The sequence below is a fragment of the Carassius gibelio genome, chromosome B15 (assembly GCF_023724105.1).
Source record: "Carassius gibelio isolate Cgi1373 ecotype wild population from Czech Republic chromosome B15, carGib1.2-hapl.c, whole genome shotgun sequence".
Taxonomy (NCBI): Eukaryota; Metazoa; Chordata; class Actinopteri; order Cypriniformes; family Cyprinidae; genus Carassius; species Carassius gibelio.
The window spans coordinates 7,612,378-7,635,473 of NC_068410.1; the positions used below are offsets into that span (position 1 = coordinate 7,612,378).

Sequence of the window (23,096 nt, forward strand, 5' to 3'; positions counted from 1 at the left end):
TTATGAGAGCCCAGGTTGCTCTGATAGTGGCCTTCAGCTCTTCTGCATTGTCGGGTCTGGCATATCGCATCTTCCTCTTCACAGTACCCCATAGATTTTCTATGGAGTTATGGTCAGGCGAGTTTGCTGGCCGATTTAAAACAGGGATACCATGGTCCTTAAACCAGGTACTGGAAGCTTTGGCACTGTGCAGGTGCCAATCCTGTTGGAAAATGAAATCTGCATCTCCATAAAGTTGGTCAGCAGCAGGAAGCATGAAGTGCTATAAAAATTCCTGGTATACGGCTGTATTGACCTTGGACCTCAGAATACATAGTGGACCAACACCAGCAGGTGACATGGCACCCCTTAACCATCACTGACTGTGGAAACTTTACACAGGACTTCAAGCAACATGGATTGTGTGCCTCTCCTCTCTCCCTCTGGGATAGAGGGCTGCATTGGGTTTGAGCTCCTGCAGGACCCAACGCAAATCTCGCGGGAGGGGGTGGCTTTACCTTTGCTGCATACGGGAGTGGGCGGTCAGAACATTTCACGGGAGACCCGCGGGGAACGGTGGTGTGTAATAGAAATGGACTCAACACAAGAAGTTGAGAAGAAAATTAAAGCTGCTGTTTACTTGACAAAAGCAAGGCATGTCAAACATCTGGAAATAAGATCAAGAATAAGTCCGCTTGCTCAACCAAGTACATTATCGAAGTGTACTTTAAGTGCATTTATTGTATGTGCTTTTCACAGGCTTTGTAATCCAGGTGTATTTTGTAAAGATCTACGCACATTTCATCTCATGTGTGTGTGTGTTTGTGTTTTAATGAGCTTGTTTTGAATGTTCTATAGAACAAAAACGGCAGCTGTTTTCATGGAAACAAAGTGAACGAAAATCAAATACATTTATGTAGGCTATGTTTACTAAGGTTGGATTATTATATTGAACACATTTTATTTAGCATAATACAATTAATAAAATTAAGAGGAATGTAAGAATTTCGTTTAGAAAAATGTATATTTATCAGCATGCATTATTTTAGACAATTATAAGAGAATTTCGACATAAAATGTATCTAGTAGGCCTAATTGTTTATATATATATATATATATATATATATATATATATATATATATATATATATATATATATTTTTTTTTTTAAGCATTCTATTTTGTTTTATTTCTTTCGTTTTGTATTTATTTTGTTAAAATTAAATTTTGTTTCACAATCCTCTCCAGGTTGCGGTTATCCCTATTGCTTGTACACTTTTTTTTTAACCACAACATCCGCCTCTCTATTAATGTGCTTGGACACAGAGCTCTGTGAACAGCCAGTCTCCTTTGCAATGACCGTTTGTATCTTGCCCTCCTTGTTCAAGGTATCAATGGTCATCTTTTGGACAACTATCAAGTCAGCAGTCTTCCCCATGATTGTGTAGCCTACAGAACTAGACTGAGAGACCATTTAAAGGCCTTTGCAGGTGTTTTGAGTTACTTAGTTACACTTTGTGTTACACTGATTAGAGTGTGGCACCAGGTATCTTCAATATTGAACCTTTTCACAATATTCAAATTTTCTGAGATATTGAATTTGAGATTTTCTTAAGTTGTCAGTTATAAATGTCATAATTAGTCACTTTTTGAATGGAATTAGTGAAATAAATTGACTTTTTGATGATATTCTAATTATATGACCAGCACCTGTACTATATAACCTATTATGTAACATAAAATTAATCTTGCATTAGTAGTATTATCTAGGTGATTTTTTTCATGTTGCCTCTCTCTCTCTTTTTCTCTCTCTATATAAATATATTTATACATTTATTAGTAAATTAGTAAAATATGTTTTTAATAAATGAAATATAAATATGTATTTACATATGTATCTAAAACTAAAACCAATTGTAAATTCTGTTGGTTAGAAAAATATATGCTATAATGAAATTAAATATCTACATATAAAATAAAGTTGTTATTTTTACTAATACCAAGGCATCATTTCTAATTATTGTCTAGTTTAATTCGAAGCAGTGAAATAACTCAATCTAAAACTGGAAGAAAGGATAATAATAAAAAATAAAAAAAGATACATTGAATAAAAAAATTAAACGAGGTTATTAAAAATATAAATGTTAAGAAGTTGTTTTCACTGTTTGTTGAAAGAAAGCGTTTCAGGCTCTGCTTTGTACCTTGTTAATGGATTGAAATATAAGATTAAAGATTAAGTTTAAGATGTATTTTGCCAAGAAGTGTAAAGCAGAATTGATATATTTATTCACACATTAGCATGGTTGTCCTTTTCGAAAAAAAGAAAAAAGGCCCAGTACAGTTCAGCCCCATATCACATCTCTGAAGTTGACAGTAACCCGGGCTCGATGTCTCTGTCAAGCTCTTTGCCTCTGGCTACTGTCATTTGATTGGCAGTCCGGAGGGACATTCAGGAACTGGCGCTATTATAATTTCCCAAAAGTAATGCATGGTCAGAGTAAGAAATGTAATACCATGTTTTCAAAGGGACACCGAACCTGCATGGGTCTCAATGGCAGAATAAGACATTTCCCTTTAAAATGCATTTTGTAGTGTTTATTTAGGCTGTTTCCTGTTTAATTAATAGCACCACAAGTTAAATAGTCTGTCCCTTAAGATCAGCTTTTGGTCAAGACCTTTCACTTTCTGCTGCCTCCTTGTGGTGGACTCCCACACACTTCCCTTTAAATCACAATGCACATTACTGCTGAAAAAATATTGCTTGAAATCCACTTTGGCTGAAAGTGTTGGTAGTAAAAGTCTAGCACTTGTCGTATTGATCTGGCTTCAGTGCTGTGACGAAGTATTCTTTCCAGTTCAGCTGGCATTTAAGGGTTTGAAAACCTTCACGAAGGTCATTAAAGAAAGACGCTGGCAGGCCTGTAGTGGAATAAGACTCACTTGCTGCCTGGAAAGAAAAAGACTGAAGGGTGCAAATTGTCATTGTTAAATTCCTAATTGCTGAGGCCCCATCTTCAAAGAGCCCGCCGGTGTGAGGTGGGCCGCTCCGTGCTGCTGGAAAGACTTTATGGATCTGCAGGATTTTCAAGGACAGTTGAACGACTCATTGTGTGGTCCTCTGCTGAACAAGCTGTCATCTAGTCCGTTTTCTGTAGCATTTTAGGTAAAAAGAAGTATTAGAAAAGTGTATAGTTTATAGTTTTAGTAATTGTTGTACAAAATCAGGTTATGTAATAAACATTGGCACTTACTTTTCTCTTATATTACATGGAAAACGCCTATATAAAAATGATTTCACAAACATCTTGGTGTGTTAAAAGACATCAAGCGCCAGTCTAGAGGCTCTCTCAAGGGAAGCCAAGGCCAAGTACAGAGAATTTCATTAGTTCTGCCAGTTTCAGGTTAAAAGGAGTTTGAATGGCCTTTTTACATCATTGGAAGAGTTTTCCACTAATGGGACCATCATAAGGGGGAACAAATGAAAGAAAGAAGGGATTTTACAATGGAAAGAAAGCAGCCATGTGTCTGGTATCCATGATTCTGATTTGATCTGTTTGTTCAAAGATGTTCTTCTTTTCCATTAAATTACCATTGTAAGATTACAAACTCTGGCCTTGTAGTCCCTCCATTGTTGTTTATGTACTTTCATTTGTTCTTTCCAGTCTCAGAGCTTTCTTGGATATCATCTGAATCTGAATGAGAGAATTGATCTGTTGCATTTCATTGCATCAGTAATAAGATTAAAAGAGATGTTGAGGGATTAAAGAGGTTCATGTGATACAATTTGTTTGTATTTTCTATTAAAATAGCTTTGATCTGTTGGCTTGGGAAGAAAGGTTTGTTGTAATGCACAGTTAGTAGTATAGTGAACAGCATCTCGATCCCATCCACTTGATTTAGATGTAAATTAGGCTGGCCTGGGACCACTGTAAATGTTTTATCCATCCCATAAAAGCCTGGAAAAGATACTGGAACTCTTGGAAAATCCCTGCAGTCTCAAAAGACGAGCTGTTCTATCTGAGACTTCAAAAAAATTTAAATTCCAAGTGTCGAATGTCCTGTTCCATGTGTGCTTTTAAGTGTTGGCCATGACACCGCGACAGAATAGAGCTCATTAGTAAGCTTTCTGCTGTCAGGAATGGAAAAGTGATGTAATATTATGACAAATCATAGTGATTACCTTCAGATTTAATCATTTAGCATATCTATATTTAGTTGTGGTTTAAAAACAAGTGATTTTAAACAAGTGCTCATAGGGGACTCTTTTTTTTTTTTTTAGTTATTTTTGCCACTTTATAGGCCTTGAACGGTTAAATACACACACTTGTATGTGTCAAAATGCCTGTCTTTGCAAGTATACCCTCGTAAACAGTAAATTAGGTCTTACGTGAAGGCAAACAGCAGAGAAAACATTCAGACGGGACTAGTTTTCTAAACTACATTTGAGTTTTGATTCTTATCACCTAACGTCTGTGATTTTCAAGTACCAATTCGAACGGGATTACAGAGGTTGGAGGGTCCGTTTTTTACATCTGGGCATCACAGAGATCAAGTGTTCTGTATGCGCTCTGTATTACTTTAGTTTATCTATTTTATTTTTTATTCATTTGTAGTAAACCCATGTTTAATTTTCATAAAGGTAGGCGTCATATGTAATTAAAACATTATGTAATTGAGTGCAGAAATAAACGTGAGTAGCCTAATCTTACCTGATGCAGATATTACAATGGCCAGTCTTATCAGTTTAAGTGATCTGGCTCTTGATTTTATTATTGTTATTTTTAATTATTTTCTGGGAGGCAAATATATAAAACATGTGCGTAAGTGCGTCTACGTTAATTCATGATGGCCAAAACACACAGAAGCGCATTGTGAAAAAAAAAAAAAAAGATTGCCGGCAGGCAATCATAGAAATTTGCATTTGGATGGGATTAGTTTTCTCAGAGGATCAATGAATTTGCTGAAAAACAGTAGGTAATTTGCTTTGAAACACAGACATTGCAGGATCGGATTAAAATCACCAAGTATGTCTGTAAAACAAAAATTTCTCTAATAACCCCCTGTAAAACTGGTCCTGAATGAACGGGGCTAAAGAAAACACGTGTAACAGTATATCGGATCTGGGCAGTTCTTAAAGTGACAACAGTCTAATATTTCTGCTGCGTCATTCATGTTAATCAAACAAAAGAAGACAGACAGTCTCTCACTGCTCTTAATTAAATCACTTTTGTAACTTTCATAAGAAGAAATATATATTTAATTTACCGTATTTTCCAGACTATAAGTCACACTTTTTTTTCATAGTTTGGCTGGTCCTGCGACTTATAGTCAGGTGCGACTTATTTATCAAAATTAATTTGACATGAACCAAGAGAAATAAACTAACAGAAAACATTACCGTCTACAGCCGCGAGAGGGCGCTGTAGTCTACACTGAGCAGCATAGAGCGCCCTCTCGCAGCTGTAGACGGTAATGTTTTCTCTTGGTTCTTGGGTCTAAATAAATGCGACTTATAGTCCAGTGCAACTTATATATGTTTTTTTCCTCATCATGACGTATTTTTGGACTGATGCAACTTATACTAAGGTGCGACTTATAGTCTGAAAAATACGGTACACATTAAAGAATATGCAGTTTTTATTCATTTAATAACTTTAAACAATGTATGTAGACTTTCTACTGTAGTTTTTTTGTTTTATTAAGTGTTCCTGTGGATCAGTGGTAGAGTATTGTGTTAGCAGCGCAAAACCATGTGGGTTCGATTCCCCGGGAACACGTTAGGTAAAAAATGTTAGCCTGAATGCACTGTAAGTCACTTTGGATAAAAGTGTCTGCTAAATGCATACATTTAAATTTAATTTAATTTATTGCTAGTAATTAGTTTCTTATTCTTAGTTAATCACTGACTGTTTACTTGTCTTCTGTAAGCTTGAAATATTATTATTATTATTTTTTATTTAAGGCTAGTATTAGTTTGCTGTGATATGACAAGAATCAAGAAATTTCTCAAATATTTAGGTATCAAAAAGACCTTATGTAAAGCAAAATGAATTATATTGTGGTATATAACATCACAATTACATAAAATGACTCCTATTGTGACATAAGCGTTAGGTCATATCGCCTATCCCTATTTTCAACCATTTCATCAATCACTTAACCTGTTTACTCCAGTGTGACTTCCCCTAAATGAATGCACTATATTTCCCCCACCACATTTTAATTTAACATAGAATGAGCTTTTTATGGATTGATGTTTTTTTTATAGACCACAACACACTTCAGAGTAAAATCAATTTCCATTTAGTGTGTTGACTCGAACTCAACAGTATTATTATCTTGTTTTCCTCCACGTGTTACTGTGATTTTTCAACGTCATGGCAGCTCAAATACGTTCCAGCCAAGAAATAAGTTGTTGATCCGCTGCTTGCTTATTACACGTGAGTCATATTTTGCTACTCAGTGGAAACATGAGACTTACCTTTGATCCTCGTTGGTGATCTTCTGTTCAGAAAAAAGAACATTCCCATATATTATTTTCCCAGTAGGACTGTCGTGTCACACCAATAACAAAACCGGCCACATCAGTAAAGTTGTCATTAGCTGTGGTCAAGTAGGCGAGCTTTTCGTCTTTCTGCATTTGTAAATATTCCACAAACATGCTTTTTTCCGTGGACCCGAGTTTTACATGTGGGTGGCAATCAGGTTGGGGCCATTTGTTCTTCATTTCCTGACTAAACAAATACATGGAGGTCATTCTTCATTGGTTTAGACCTCATTACAGCGTGTTATCTGATGATACGCCGATATAGGAATTTATGCCATAAACTTTCTTGCTACATTTGAATTGTATGTGAAATCTGTCTGTGAAGTAGCTGTCATTAGTTGAAGGTTAGGAGGATTTCAGTTGACCGCTTGCAGATGTTTTGGCGCCTTACCGAGAGTTTTGTACCCATAATTAAGTAAGAAAACAGTGACTGAATTACAAAAGGAAAAACAAGGAGCCTCCTCTTCATTTTATTCCTTCTTTGTTGTTCTTTTCTTTTCCAAATTGTCTCCAAATGAAGATTAAAAAGCAGTGCACACTGCAGAGCTGCTGAAGTTCAGTCTGACCATCAATCGTGATTTTGTTTAGTTTTTTCACAAATTTCCTTAATCACTAGATTTGAGTTTATTTCATCCTCCTGCTCACAAATTGAATCCTGTGGAGTTAACTGTGGAAAATATGCGTAATGATACTCGGAGTTTAAGAACATCTTATCCATGGATTTGTGGAATTTGGAAGCGAGAGGAGAAACAGCTACTGTGAAAAATAGTAAAAGACTGACGCTTTAAAAATAAAAATGGTAACAGTTGTGGAAATCATTAAGTTGGAAAGTCGAAAGTCAACCACAAGCATCAAAGTCTTGGTGGCATTAAGACATTAAGAGAACAGACCCGAGAAGACATGAAACAAAACCTGAAACCCTGTGAGCACAATAGGAGGCCTGACTTTTTTTTCTTAGGCTGCCAAATATCATGGCCCTTAACTTGTCTGCTGATGAGAAAGCTGGAAAAAGCACAGGTCCACTCGCATTTGATTATTTTGAGCACATCTGTTTGTGTATTCAAGTGTCTTTAAGTGTGTGTGTGTGTGTGTGTGTTCCTTCAGGTGCCAGAGCAGTGGGAGAGATCTGTGGAGAGACTCGCTGAAATCACAGTCGCCCTCATCAGAGACAGAAACGCTGCTCTCACTGGACAGCTGCTTCATGCCTGAGACTGAAGCATGAGAAGATGTGTTACAGTAGATGCCCAGGGTACGGCCTGTGGACTCATAAAGACAGAAGCACGGGATCTAAAAGATCAAAAAACATTTGCAAAAGAAGGCATATCAGTATTAAATAAATTACAAACAATGAGTGACAGTGAGGCTAACGGTCATTGTTTGTATCAACTGATTCAATTGATTCTTTAGCTAAGATTTCAAGGTAGAAGTTTTTAACTCAGAATTTACCTAGGCCCATGTACATCAGTACAAGCACAATCAAACACCTCTCTGAATCCATTGCATTTTGTTAAATAAAACAAATCAAAATAAATATATCTCTGGTTTAGTTTTTTTTTTTTACTTCCCTAACTTTAGGGGCTTAATCTTGTCATTGAAAGCTTGGGTTCACATTAAGGTTGTCTCTATAGTTAATGAAATGCTGCCATCTTGTGGATGGTTATGAAAATGTTCTGTTATGCGTCACAGTTGATAATTATATTGATTTGACATCACGACCTAAAATCTCTCTAGTAAACTGTTCAGTGAACATTTCATTAGTTTACATTTCAAAATCATTATTATTTCTTAAAGGATTTAAATTTGCATACAGAGCAGACTGTGTGATTCTTGATGTTGAAGAATCAAGAAAATCTTTTATTTTTTATTTTATTTTTTTATTTTTATTTTAAGTCAGTAAATGTTTTTTGTAAAGAAATGTATTACTTTAAGGATTAAAAGTGACATTTGTATGTTAGATATATATTTTATATTCGGTTCAAAACTTTCTATTCATCAAAGAATCCTAAAAAGTAAAAAAATGACAAAAAATATTGCACTTTTCACAAAATGTTAAACAGCCCAACTGATTTAATAAAAAATGACAATTTATTGAGAAGCAAATCATCATATTAGATTAATTTCTAAATGATCATGTGATACTGAAGCCTGAGGTAATAAATATATATTTCAAATTTATATATATATATATATATATATATATATATATATATATATTTTTTTTTTTTTTTTCAGATGATGTTAAACTTGCGGTTTCCTATGAACCTGACCCTAAAAATCCTTCGCAGGCCTCCTTACGTGCTGCAGATCACGAGATCTCCAATTTATTCTGTGGGCCGGCTTTAAACCCACTCAGCTGGGAAGGCCCTGGTGACCACATTTCATAAATGTAGCTGTTTTTATAGCTTAACCCCTGTCTGACGGAAACAGAATGCTGGACGAGCCCCTGAATTTGCGTCTTGACTCTTTCTCCTGTGCTCACCGCAGATTGCTAATTGATTATGGCCTTGTGCTTCCTCTCCAATGAGCGTGCGATAATTGTGGCAGGTTGTTAAAGTCACTTCCTGTGTCTGAATGTTGGCTTCTACAGGCAGGCCAATCAGGAGCTTGTTCTTACTGCTTTAGTTTCCATGGCGTGAATGGCCGACAACCCTATGTTTTCTAACTTAACACTGTTTACTCAATCTTAGCGCGTCTTGATTTATTTATCCAATTTTTGTTCTAGTAAAAATATGCAACCACTTTGGTTCCTCATTCATTCAAACAAACAAAGTTTCTGTCACCTTCCCTTGCATAACTTTTCTCGCTTAACCAAACTCTCTATTTTTTTTAGCTGTGTAATTCGTTCCACATTTCTGCCTGTACACATGTGAAGGTGAGTGCGTTGGTTTTTGGGCTGCCAGCGGGGTACCGAGAGCGTATCTCTGTGTGAAGTCTGAGGTTTTGACTGAGATGGATTAACCTTTCAGATGTTCGGCAACATGTCATGGACATTTCTGGAAAAACTTAGGATGGAGCAAGAGTGAGAGGATCAGGTTTACGCTTTATCCTTTTGATTTTGATCACATGGACAAAGGGGAGATGACCGTATCATTTGGATGATATCCAGAGCAAGGCCAATTATAATAAAACATACACTACTATTAAAAAGTCTCACCTGGGCTGCTTTTATTTAAACAAAAATGTTGCACAAATGAAATAATATTAGTATTTAAAACAAAACATCTATTTGAATATATTTTACAGTTTTATTTCTTACTGTGATGGCAAAGTAGGTATTAGTATTCAGTGTAACGTGATCCTGAAATCATTCTAATATGCTGATTGTTAATTTTGAAAATAGTTTTGCTGCTTAATATTTTTGTGGAAAACATGATACAGTGATCTTTCAGGATTCTTTCGTTTAAAAAACGTTTATGTAAAAATAGTAATATTTTGTAACATTACAAATGTGTTCACCGTCATATTTTATTAATTTAACGCATTGTTTTCTGAGTATCAAGTATTAATTAAAAAAAAAAAAAAAAAAAAAAAAAAAAAAAACAATATTTAGCTTTATAAAATTTGGAAAATATACCTTGACTACACTTCATGCTTAAATTGTAGACGAGGCATTTTTGCCAGTTTGATAAAGCCAGTTACAACATTCGAAGTCTAGGAAAGATGATCACAGCCTAATATAATATTGATCGATATTTCCGTGTTATTAATCTGGTTTTCCCCCGTGTTACACAGCAGCATCCTCTGAGGCTGCAGTACAACGGCAGGTCTGGATTAGTTTTAGACAATATGATTCATGTTCATTTGCTCGTACAGCTCTGAGAGTTCGTGTGAAACGTTCTGAGAAAGCCACTAACCAGGAACAGCTGTGAAACTGCCAAGTAAGCGCTCGCCATCTTTCTGCAGGAGAGAGGTTTCGCTGCTTTTCCTCTGGCAGAGCTGCTTGTAAAATGCATGTGGTGCCGGGGTTAGATGAGACTTACGGCAGGGTTTTGCTCAATTCTTGACGTTCATCAGTTTCTTATAGTTTTCTTGCAGATCTTTCACATTTCAAATTTTCCCTCATTTTTTTTAGGAAATGTTTACAACAGCATCTTAAAAAAAAAAAAAAAAAAAAAAAAAAAAAATCCTGACCAGTCTGAGATTGCTAGTGACTTCTGTTTTTATTACAGTATTTTATTTTATTGTATTTTTTCAATTACCTTTTTTTCCATTTACAAATTATATTATCAACTTTATTTAAATAAATAAAAAATACATATTTCATTATTTATAATTATTATTAGTTCCATTTGTGTTAAATTACAGCAAGTGTTTGAGCATTTACAGGGTTCCAGATGGATGAAGAGACATGGACTTCAATCAGAGAACAAAAACAGGTGCACAAATATAAGAAATACTTATACGGTTAGACAAGCTATACATTAAATGATGGCACTTTATTTTACAGTCCTGTTCCTCATGTACATACTATGTACTTATTATAGTAATTACAATAACCATGTAATAATTAGGTACTAACCCTAAACCTACCCCTACCCCATGTAGTTACCTTGTATTACCAGAACTTTCTTAGATAAATACACTGTAAGTACACTACAAGTACATGTTAGTACACGTACTGTAAAATAAAGTGCAACCCAGTAAATGCATTACTAAGGGTTTCATGCTATATATTATTATTTAAGCTAATATTATTTAGGAAGAGAAAGTGAGACATGAAGTAGGCTAGACATTTGAGCACCACAGTTCTAAACCCTTTACTTTTTTTTTTCAATGGTAGGAAATATAATGACGATAAGTTTTGATGCGAATGTGAATGAGCTTCTTTTGCTTGATGTTTCTGAATGAAACTTGAGTATCAGTGTAAGCTAAAGAGAGGTGAACTTTTTTCTCTCTCAAATATGCCTTGTGGTCTGTTCAATTACCTCCTACTGGTTTGCAAAGATGATTAATGACCGAACATCACTCAAATTCAGCACCTCTCTCCTGTGATCCCTCTCGAGAATCATTTGCATGCCCGACACGTGTAAATTGGATTTTGTGAATGCTTCTGCTGTGTTTGTTTTGGCCATGTTTCATAGTTACTCTTAAGCTGTCATTTCCTAGGCCAAGCTGATGATGAAGGGTAGTGTTTCTTCTGATTTTCCTTGCTAAATCATTTATAAAACTGTATTAATTCACTTAAAAATGAACATTCTTCGATTTAGTCACCATCATGTTATCCAAATCTGTGATGTTTCTTTAATTAGTGAAATAAAAAAATAAAAAAAGGTATTGTGCAATATTTCAAATAGTCTAGTCTTGATAATAGAAGTCAATGGGGTCCTAAACACTAAGAAAAAAAAGAGCATTTTAATAATTCAAAAACCTGCCAATGACGTCTCCATATTGTGTAGTCACAGCGTGGTACACACACACATTTACAGCAAGCATTTTTAAATCCTGACGCCTGTGATTTCACCGATGTGATTAAAACACCATCGGGTGTAACAAAATCCTGTCTGACAGCCATTCAGGTCATTTTCTTTCTTTAAGACCCCATATTTCAGCTCTCTAAAGGTAAAGGCTACTCAGTATGTCGCTAACGAAATTGGGAATGTTGCGTAATCTAATTAGAGGGCAGGATGGGGGCCCATGGGGCCACAGACTGTGGTGAAGCAGGGAAACACTCGCCCTGAAGCTGCACACCGCAGGCTGGCTGTGGTAATGTCTGAGAGGCTAATTCTTCCTCATGAGGAAAAACAGGGCCTTTTCTGGAAGGGACAGACACATCCCTGCTCCGACCACAGAGATAGAGAGTCACTGACCCTTTGTGGAGTGAGTCAGTCTATTCCAGTCAGAATAAGGGTTGTTAGTTTTTAGTAACAGAAAAAAAAAGTTACACTTAATTTTACCACATTCGGTAGAAATACAATTTTATTTAATGGGATGATACATGTCATTTGAATGAAGAATTGTGGTTTCGGTTGTGAAAAGTATTTTATAGAAGAATGAAGAACATGAGCATTGTTGTTCGTTTAGAGTAAATATTGTTTTTATTCTTCTTTGTCTTTTTTTTTTTTTTTTGTGGTAAATAAATAAGGCAAGTTACCATAAGATTTACAATGGAAAAACAGTAAAAAGACAGTTTTTATAGTTTTTACCACTTGTATTATTATGCACATCATGGTGTTTTGATATAGATTTAGATAACTTTTTTGTTTGATGTTTATTGCATTATTACATTGTTTATTTTTCATATACAACCTGTTATGATGGCTTAAAATCATTATGTGGATTAGTATTTTACCATTTGTTTTATAGCAGTTATATAAGTAAATTGTAATGTTCAAAGCAGATTTAAGTAAAGCTTCAGGTGTTTTGGTAGAGTAATTAATTCCTTCTTGAAAATTCTGTTTTTGTAACCAGATCTTTACCACCATTTTAAATTGATGCATTTTATTATAAATTATACATAACATAATGATTTTAAATGCAACAATAGATTGTTACACTGTTTTATTTGATACATATATATATATAGAGAGAGAAAGAGAGAGTGAGAGAGAGAGAGAGATGGGGGGGGGGTATGTAAACCATACAATAACAATTTAAAATTATGTTTAATTAAATCAATTTTCAAATATACCTTTATGATATACATTCTTATTCACATCGTTTGTGTTTTATGTTACATTTTAAGATGTCTTGTTGATGTTTATTGCATTATTTCTTTATTTTGAAAACATTACGTGGCGTTTCGTTTTACCATCTAAATTATGGCAAGTAAATTTCAATGTACATAAAAAATTAAGTAGAAATAGTTAATTCTTCAAAGATTTTGTCGGTGGATATTTACAAATTTATTTATTTATTAATTTTGTATTATTATTATTTTATTTTTTTACAGTGAACATACTGGGGATAAAAAAAAACAGTGGACAGGATGGTATAAAAGAAAAGAAAGAGAGCATGAAGCAATGCATAAATACAGAAAGAGAGGGTAAGACAGGAGTGATTTATGTCCTGCTATTGAGAAACTAAAATAAATCCAAACTCTGTGAGAGAAACACACAGCACGGACCGTAAAACACAAGACATGCTCAGCCGCTTTCCCTGCCTTAACCTCAGAAGCTTATGCTCCCTCTCCGCAATGTCAAAGCCAATAATTTAGGTTTTTGTCCTTTAGGATATTATCTGAGTTGGAAAGGATGTTGTTTTCTTCAGCCCAAGTTAGTTGTAAAGGGAATTCTGTTTTGAGTTTTGGAGGTCTGTTTTATGTAATCAAATCAGCAGTCATTTTTGTCAGCATTGTGAGTCTCTTTTGGAGTTGCAAAATATTAAGTTGTGGTGCTCTTTTTGTAGGTGCAGGTTTGCATCTGGCCTTTGCCAGGTGTTTATCTGCGATGATAAATGCTAAACTATAGCTCAATCCGTGATAAGCTCATTTTATTTTGACTAATCAAAAGGCTCGACAAATGCGATACACTTCATTTAGAGAGAAAATAGCACAGTGTGGGGTGTTTGATCAACATTATTTACACAATGCACCACAACTGTGGCAAAAGCATAGAGGGATTCAGAGGCCTTCGTGTCTTGGCGAACTTTGATATGCACACACACTCCGAGACACGTTCATTATCTGCTTCCGCCCGTCTTTTTAAACTGTTTATTTATGAAGGTGGAAGGATAATGATGTCTTGATTACACAGCAACAGGATTTGCCTTTGTGCTCTCTGTGACTGATGTGAAAGTGTGAGAGTGCAGTAAATAATTCATCTGCTTGATTTGTGATGCTGTCAGAACGGTTTGTTGCTCTCAGGAACAGAACGCCAGATTGAGATGGGAGAATCCACGAAATTCAAGGCTGGCATTCCGTGAGAAAGTAAAGGAAATGAGAAAAGAAAAGAGGATATATTCTGTAACGATGGTTTGTAAAGATCGTTTTGCACTTTTTAATGTAAGAAAATTATCTAAAATGCTATATATTATAATGCTATATATAAAAAATACAGTTAAAACTATGGAAGCTCATTTCTGCCCCATGATATAAAATAAAAATAGGTAATTGCATCTTTTTGTTATAATTTGCTAAATATAAACTCTAAAAAAGTTAGAATCGTGAAATATATACTCGGAATTCTTAAAGTCAACATTGTCTAAACTCAGAATTCTGAGAAAATAATTCGTAATTCTGAGTTTTTCTCGCACTTCTGAGTTTACTTTTTGCAGTTCTGAGTTAAAGGGTTAGTTCACCCAAAAATGAAAATTTGTCCATCTTCTACTCACCCTCGAAGCATCCTAGGTGTATGTGCCTTTTTTTCTTTCAGAATAATCCAGTCAAAGTTTTATAAAAAATTATCCTCACTCTTTCCAAGTCTTTCAATGGGGTAAGCAGGTGTTTGTTGTCAACAGTTCCGAAGACATGAAATAAAATTTTATCGGTTATAAAACGTCACTCACACGGCTCCGGGGGTTGAAAAATTCCCCCCTGTAGCGAATCCATGCAGTTTTGTTCTCTCTCCGCGCTCGTACCTAACCACGCTGAGCTGACGTACTAAGACCTCCACCTGCACGTCTTCTGGTTCTTCACAGTCAGCAGAAGTGAGAAAAAAAAGTGTTTATTAAATTTGAAATCTGAATATTTATCTTACAAAAAGCATGGAATTGCTTCAAGGAGCTTTTATTCACTGACCCTCTGATGTCACATGGACTACTTTGATGATGTTCTTTTACCTTTCTGGACGTGGACAGTATACCGTACACACAGCTTCAATGAAGAGACTGAGAGCTCTCGGACTAAATCTAAAATATCTTAAACTGTGTTCCGAAGAAATGGAGTAAATGGAGGTCTCACTGGTTTGGAACAACATGAGGGTGAGTTATTAATGACATCATTTTCCTTTTTGGGTGAACTAACCCTTTAAAGGGGGGGTAAAATGCTATTTCATGCATACTGAGTTTTTTACACTGTTAAAGAGTTGGGTTCCCATCCTAAACATGGACAAAGTTTCAAAAATTAAGTTGTACGTTTTTGTTCCAAAAATACCTCTTCCGGTTTGTCACAAGTTTCAGAAAGTTTTTTTCGAGTATGGCTCTGTGTGACGTTAGATGGAGCGGAATTTCCTTATATGGGTCCTAAGGACACTTCTGCTGGAAAAGCGCGCGCTCCCGTATAGCAGAGCACACACATTCACTGATCAGAGCCAGGGCTGGCCCTGACCAATTTGCTGCCCTAGGCAAGATTTTACCTGGCGCCCCATGCATCACAGCCCATTTCACCCTGTCAATGTGTTCATGATTTAGCATATACACACACACACACACACACACACACACATTACAGCAGAACTGTTTCCAACACTCATAATAAATCATCATATTAGAATGATTTCTAAAGGATCATGTGATAGACTGGATGTCACATGTGACACTGAAGAATGGAGTAATGATGCTGAAAATTCTGCTTTGCATCACAGAAATAAATGATAATTTAAAGTATAATAAATTGAAAACAAATTATTTTAAATTGTAATAATATATCACAATATTATATTTTTTTCTGTATTTTTGATCAAATAAATGCAGGCTTGATGAGCAGAAGAAACTTCTTTCAAAAACATAAAAAATAGTAAAGTTTCCAAACTTTTGGCCTGTACTGTATCCCCCCAAAACTGCACAACTGTAGAGTAAAACATTAATAAAAAAGTTATAATAAAAAATGCGTCTTAAAACTGACATGATTGTACAAAATCACAGTCTGGGGACTCAGAACTCAGAACAACTGCTAACATTTAAGTTTAAGGTAAAAATAACTGCCATGAAATTATAGTATCTTACTCCTATGCAATAAATTGTTCTTTCACTACATCTCTTTACCTCTGTCTTTATCCTCTTCTCTTCTTTTTGGCACTGTATCTATCGCAGACTATGCTCATTTATAATGTGTCATGTAAATTCGGACTTCCGTCACAATCAGGAAACTTTCACAGTGTCTAGAACTGGCGCGAGCTGCCAGGCCCGTTTCTACGAGCTGTGTGTTAACAAAAGCAGTGCTGTCTACATTGGATGCGGCGTCGGGCACGCTACACAACAAATTACCACCAACTGACCGTGCGCGCGCTCTGTTTCTGACGCACTTCAAGCACTCGATGGGCGGGGGAAGATTGAAGATTTTTTTTTTTTTTTTTTTTTTTTTTGCTTTATTTGGTAGTATTTCAAATTAATGGTTTTTAAATAGTAGCCTATTATAAAAAAAAATATGTAAAAAAAAAAAAAATTCATTCGTTGACTCATTCTGGCGCCCCTATGGATGAGTGGCGCCCTTAGCATTTGCCTATACCGCCTATGCGCGGGCCGGTGTCCTGACATTTTATCCTACCCTGTCAGATTTTCCTACCCGGGTTTACTGCGCACGCGCATATCAATATCGCGTCCTTTGTCTCTTGCTAAACAACGATATTTAATGTATCTGCATTACTGTAAGGGTAGGTTTAGGGTTGGGGTAGGTGTAGAATTTAATAAAAACGCAATCTAATTGGTAGAAAATAATATTTATTGTCGGTTTCATGTAACTGTATCCCTTCTAGCTACAACCGCGAATATAACACATAATTACTGTATTTGCAGTACTGTAAGGGTATGATTAGGGTTGTGGTAGGTGTAGACGTTAATAAACCATAACTTTACAGTAGCTTTTTTCGTTATGGAATTGTACTACCCACTGTTTTAGTGGGAGGTAGGAAAATCTGACAGCGTAGGACAAAACGACAGAACACCTGAAAAAAAACGAAATCTCAAAATTCAGAATTGAGATAAAAAAAAAAAAAATTGAGATATCTTAATTGTGAGATATAAACTCCAGTTGCAGAAACAAGTTTCTATAGTTGTTCTGCTTAAAATGTTCATGGAAACGATGATTCTTTTTTTTCCATATTTCTTTGATGAATGGAAACAGAACAGTATTTTAACATAGAAACTTTTTAGCATAACTTTTTTTGTCACATTTGTGTCCTTGCTGAATACAATTAATTTCTTTGCAAAAAAAAAGAAAAAAGGCAGTTTTAGTAGTTGATATGATGGCTGTGACTCAACAAATTACACAGATCTGTCCTTGTGGGCCCAAATTTACACCCCATGCCTTCCAGGCTTCTCTTTATAGCTGCTTTCTCACTTTTGGGTGAGTGTTTTAACACATGCTTTTTGATCTTTAGCATTTCCGCTACATCCACGTGCGTTTGACTCGATTTCCTGTGAAAATGTCTTGGAATCTAGAGTTTTGATTTTTCCTGCTTTGTTCTGCTTTGGAAAGCGGGCTAACACATGCTTGGCAAATGTCTGTTCGAATATCCAGATTCCAGTGAAAGTAGAGAATCTTGTTTCATTGTTTCATAATGCAGCTCTAATGAAGCACGCTCACGTCCCTTCGAGATCGTCCTACGCTTCGCTTTCTGGTGAGAAGTTATTCTACACCCCCGTCTGTCTGACAAAACTCCCTATTGTTCTTTAAATCATGAATTGTATTCATACTCGGCCAAGCGACCTGACAATGAGGGATGTCTCCATGAAGTGAAGTTCCACTGAATTTTTTGTGCATTACAGTCATCCACATCTGCAGTATGCAGGGACATTACCTATTATAAGAACGTTTTATAGAGGCTTTCTTTTTGTCCCACAAATATTCCTCATCTCTCTCTCGGACCAGCCAGGCAGATGTTGGGTCAGACAGGAAGTTTCTTCCCCTCGCTCTCTGTCCTAAATGAATCTCTGGAGAGGGTCTGGATAGGGGCTGGACCTGGAGCTGTCTCTTCAGTTTAAACCTTACGCTTCATTCTCCCACCCTGCTTATGTAACCCTCATACGCTCAGTAAAACTCGCCTGAGATTCATCATGCGTCAAAAAAACTCAGGCCAGAGCAAGCGATGGTGAGGCTGATACTAATATGAAGCAAAGGGTGCTGAAATCACTGGATTTTTAGTGGTTCTGACTATTTGCCCATACAAATACTCAACATCATGTCTTTTTTATTACAGCAACTTGGCATTTTAAATGATTTTGCTGTCAGCAAGTTGAAATTGGTTCATAATTCTGTATATAATTACGGTGTGCGTAATCAGAATGACAATGCTTACTCAGAAGGATTCATTGATATTTGCCACAGTACCTTTCAGAGATAATGGATGAAAACATTGTATACTGATTTTACTGCTAATCCACAGTATGTGCTCATGTGTGTCTGTTTCATTTCAGACTAGGGTCCAGGCTACTCATTTTAATGAAGAAGAAGAAAAAAAATCTTAGAAAGATATATGAAATGATATATGGGTGTAATGTAATTTAAAAAAAAAAAATTTTTGAAAGTCTCTTATGCTCACCAAGGCTGCCTTTCTTTGAGCTAAAATGCAGTAAATCCGTAATTTTCTGAAATATTATTACAATTTAAAATACGTGCTTTCTGTTGGAATTTATTTTAAAATGTAATTTATTTCTGTGATACAAAAGTCAATTTTCTGCATCATTACTCCAGTCTCCAGTCAATACTCCAGATTTTTGTTTAAACATTTCTTATTTTATCAATATTTCATCATTTATTTGAAATAGGAAAGTATTTTCTGTCACTGATGCATCCTCGATGAATAAAAGTATTTACTTTCTTTTCTTAAACTTATAATTTGATAATATTACGGTTTACTTTTTATTTCTATTTTTTTTTCTTGCTTTAATTATTGTCATTTATTGTGTATTTACACTGCTGTTCAAAATAGATTTTATAATTTTTTAAGAAGTTTCTTATGCTCATCAAGGCTGTATCTATTTGATGAAAAATACAGAAAAAAACTGTAATTTTGTGAAATATTACTGCAATTCAACATAACAGTTTTCTATTTTAATATTCTTTTTAAAATTTAATTTATTACTGTGAAGTCAAGTTGATTTTAGATTTCAGTGTTTCATGATCCTTTAGAAATCATTAGAATATAAGAATGATTTCTGAAAGATCTTTCCACACAAATGATATTTTAAAGTATTTTAAAATAGGAAATCAATATTAGAAATTGCAATAATATTTCACAATAATACTATTTTTTTCTGTATTTTGAATCAAATTGATGAGCTTAAGAGAGACTCATTAAAAATATAAAAATCTTCCTGATCCCAAACTTTTGAATGGCAGTGTATTTATTATTGAAAAGCTGTATTTGCAGGTTTAGAGATCTAATATTATTTATTTCTCTAACACAGAATTAATGATTTAATTCATTTTATTTGAGGTTCATTGGCATCGAAAGCTTTAAAACCCTAAAAATATTCCATGCAATGTATGTCAAGATCTAAATAGGACAAAAATACTTAATAAAATTGACAAAACTATAAAACTATAAAATTTCTTCATTTGTGTTCCAGAAAAATGAATGCCATACAGGTTTGGATAAGGGTGATTAAATAGTATTTTTAAGTGACCTATTCTTGTAATGTCAAGCAGGTACACATTTGCCAACACACTTTGACATGTCTTTGCAGAACGCTGTCTGATCTGGCAGGAGCGATCGGGACTTTCAAGTGGATGCCGAAGTGTTTCAGTATCCTTCTATTGTCCCGAGCCTGCGTCACGATCCTTGCTCGAGGATGGAGATGGGATCGAGTTAGAGTTGGCTTGATTAAAGGATGATGGGATTGTCCTGCAGAAAAATGGGGAAATGTTTAAGAGCTCTGCTTCCCACTCTCAGCCAGAGTAATGCCTCCCTTGAGAACTCCTGTGTGTGTGTGTGTGTGTGTGTGTTTGACCCCAGTGAGGACAGAATATGCATGGGTCAGTGAGTTCTGCTGGACTGGATCGCAGTATGACTGGCAGCAGAAGGAGGTTAACCTGCTATTTTAGCTTGGCTCTGTCTTGACGGCTGATGTGCATCTGTTTAATGGAGATTATGTTTGCCATATACCAAAGAGGCGTTTAGTGCTAGTATCCGCCACTGTGGACAAACATAATTATGCTGTCAATATATATATATATCACAGTGCTTTTTTATGTTTCCTTATTTTATGGTTCTTAAATATAAAACATTTGCTGACAACAGAAGAAATTCACATAATGTTTCCTGTACACAAACATTAATAATTTATTGCGTTAAAAAATAAATAGTTGCTCAAATAAACATAAAATGATCAAAAGGAGATGACATCTATGTATTGAATTTTTTTTTATTAAATGGAAATTTTTTATTAAATAGTTAATTTAACAATGTAATAATATTATTCCATTTCATAAATGTGACTTTTTATTTAATCTAATAAAACAAAAAAATTTGTGCACCAATCAAACTTACATCATCACAAAAGTATCTATTATTGTTATTATATTGTTATTTGTTTATATATATATATATATATATATATATATATATATATATATATATATATATATATATATATATATATATATATATTACTTTATATTCTACTTTTATCCCATACACCTATGAATGATTTGGATATGCGAGGCTCTAGATTTTTTTAAAATTAAAATAATAAAATAGCATTTTGTTATGAAAAACTATTTTATTATCAATTTAAATATCATTGAATTGAATAATTAAATACTGAATTAATTATTATTAATATGAGTAATCAAATATTTAATTTATTTAATTCCCTTATATTTTATAATAATTATTATAAATATTTATTTAAATGTGGGTTGAAGTATTGTGATTATGTCATGTAATATCTCAGTATTTTGTATCTAATGGTTTGGGGTCTATGTCTAAAGCCACAAAAAGTATTTTGTTGGGATTATTTTAAAAACTAATATTTCTCTCACAAATCTGCACAGCAGTTTGAGTAAATATTACAATCTAAAATAATTGTTATTTATTTAGTAGTCTATATGTGTCCTTTTTTATGAGCAGCATATTTGATTAGTAAAAAAATTGCAGAAACTTAAAAAATATAAATAAATTATATTTTATTTATATTAATTAAATTATATAAAATATATTTATATATGTGTGTGTGTGGGTGTATTGAAAAGTCTCAGAATAAATCAATAATAATAAATAATATAAAATAATAATAAAAATTGCATGCTTTAAGATCTGGCTACCATATCAGCTCGGTGAGTGTAACCGGTCAGTTCACACCAGTAGAGGTCAGCAAGGCCATTTCCATATTAAACACAGTCTGACTAATTATTACTGGTTGATGAGAAACTAAAGGCCATCATACTTCAACTTAAATGCCACTTAAACCTTGGACTAGCGTATAAAGAGAGAGTCAAACATCACATGTGGGTTTTTGCTGATGAAGTTCTACCCTCACATTGAGAATCCATTATACCGCTATAGGAAGAAACCTCCCAAGCCCCCTATTAAGCACAGGGAGTCTCCAGCACTCTGGGATTTGGCCTTCGTCATAGGCACCGACAGCGAGAAGGAAGCCATTAAATCATAAAATGTTGACTTCACTTTCTGAAATGAAAGGATTTATTAAAACAGTATGGTGGACTGGGGGGTACAAAAGACTTTTAGTGATGTATTTGGCTGTTACAGTCTTCAAAACCATTTGTGGCCGGAGAAGCTGGTGGGCGCAACAAAATTAATTGGAGCGTGTGACAAACAGCAGAGAGAGTCGGACTTTACAGTCAAATACTTTCATGATTTATAAGACACAAATTTTACCACCAACACAAGGAATAGCATGGAGGCTTTTTACTGCGTTCAGTCAGTGTGTAAAGCACACCTCCCAGATCATCATGAGGACGCATTCATAATGCTGCAGAGGAATCCGTGGCTGCTGGGTTTAGTAGACAAGATCAGCACGCATCCCTATTGTGTGTGTGTGTGTGTGTGTGGTGAACTACTGTAGAGCAACTTGTGCATCAGTATCTAGACAAACACACACACTATCATCTGCTATTTATAAAGGCCAGTTGTTAATGTAACAGTAAAATTTTTGTTACATTTATATTAATTTAAATTTATTAATAAGATAATTTAATTCAAATGTAATATATTTGTATGATCTTCAACCAAAGCTTGAGTTATAAAAGTACCCTATTTTTTAGGGCACTGTACTCCAGAACATCTTAAAAGTGTTATTAATTTATTTATTAGAACATTTTAATTTAAACTAAATTCAGATACATTTGTATGATTTTCAACAAAAGCTAGGGGTACAAAAGTACCATATTTTTTTTCTCTAAGAGATGTTCGAGAGGCACAGAAAACAACTGAATATCACATTTATAATCTCAGATCATTTGTTTGATTTGATAAATATTGAAAAAAATGTAAGGAAAAAAAATCAGAAATAAAATTATATGATTTTCAACAAAGGTAAGAGTACAAACGTGCCTTTTATTTATTTATTTATTTATATTTGTTTATTAGAAAAGGGTATTTAAATTCCATTTTCCATTTTAACAAAAGCTAGGGGTACAAAAGTAAAAATAAATTTCACCAAAGTTTTTGCTGTGCTTAAGGACACTTTAGAGAGGCACAGAAAAGAGCTGAACATTGCATTTACAATCTCAGATTATTTATTTATTTATTAAATTGAAATTTTTATAAAACAAGATAGATAATCAGACAGATAA

At 34.5% G+C, this 23,096-nt stretch overlaps 1 protein-coding gene across 2 annotated transcripts in view; it reads left to right on the forward strand.

Annotated features, from left to right (window-relative positions):
• Nucleotides 1–8,056, forward strand: part of crppa (CDP-L-ribitol pyrophosphorylase A) — a 31,407-nt gene extending 23,351 nt beyond the window's left edge. For both annotated transcript variants that reach the window (XM_052576498.1, XM_052576497.1), the window contains exon 10: nucleotides 7,631–8,056. In XM_052576498.1, coding sequence (XP_052432458.1) covers nucleotides 7,631–7,735 — 105 coding nt within the window. In that variant the 3' untranslated portion in view covers nucleotides 7,736–8,056. The remainder of the gene's footprint in view (nucleotides 1–7,630) is intronic.
• Nucleotides 8,057–23,096: the final 15,040 nt, after the last annotated feature.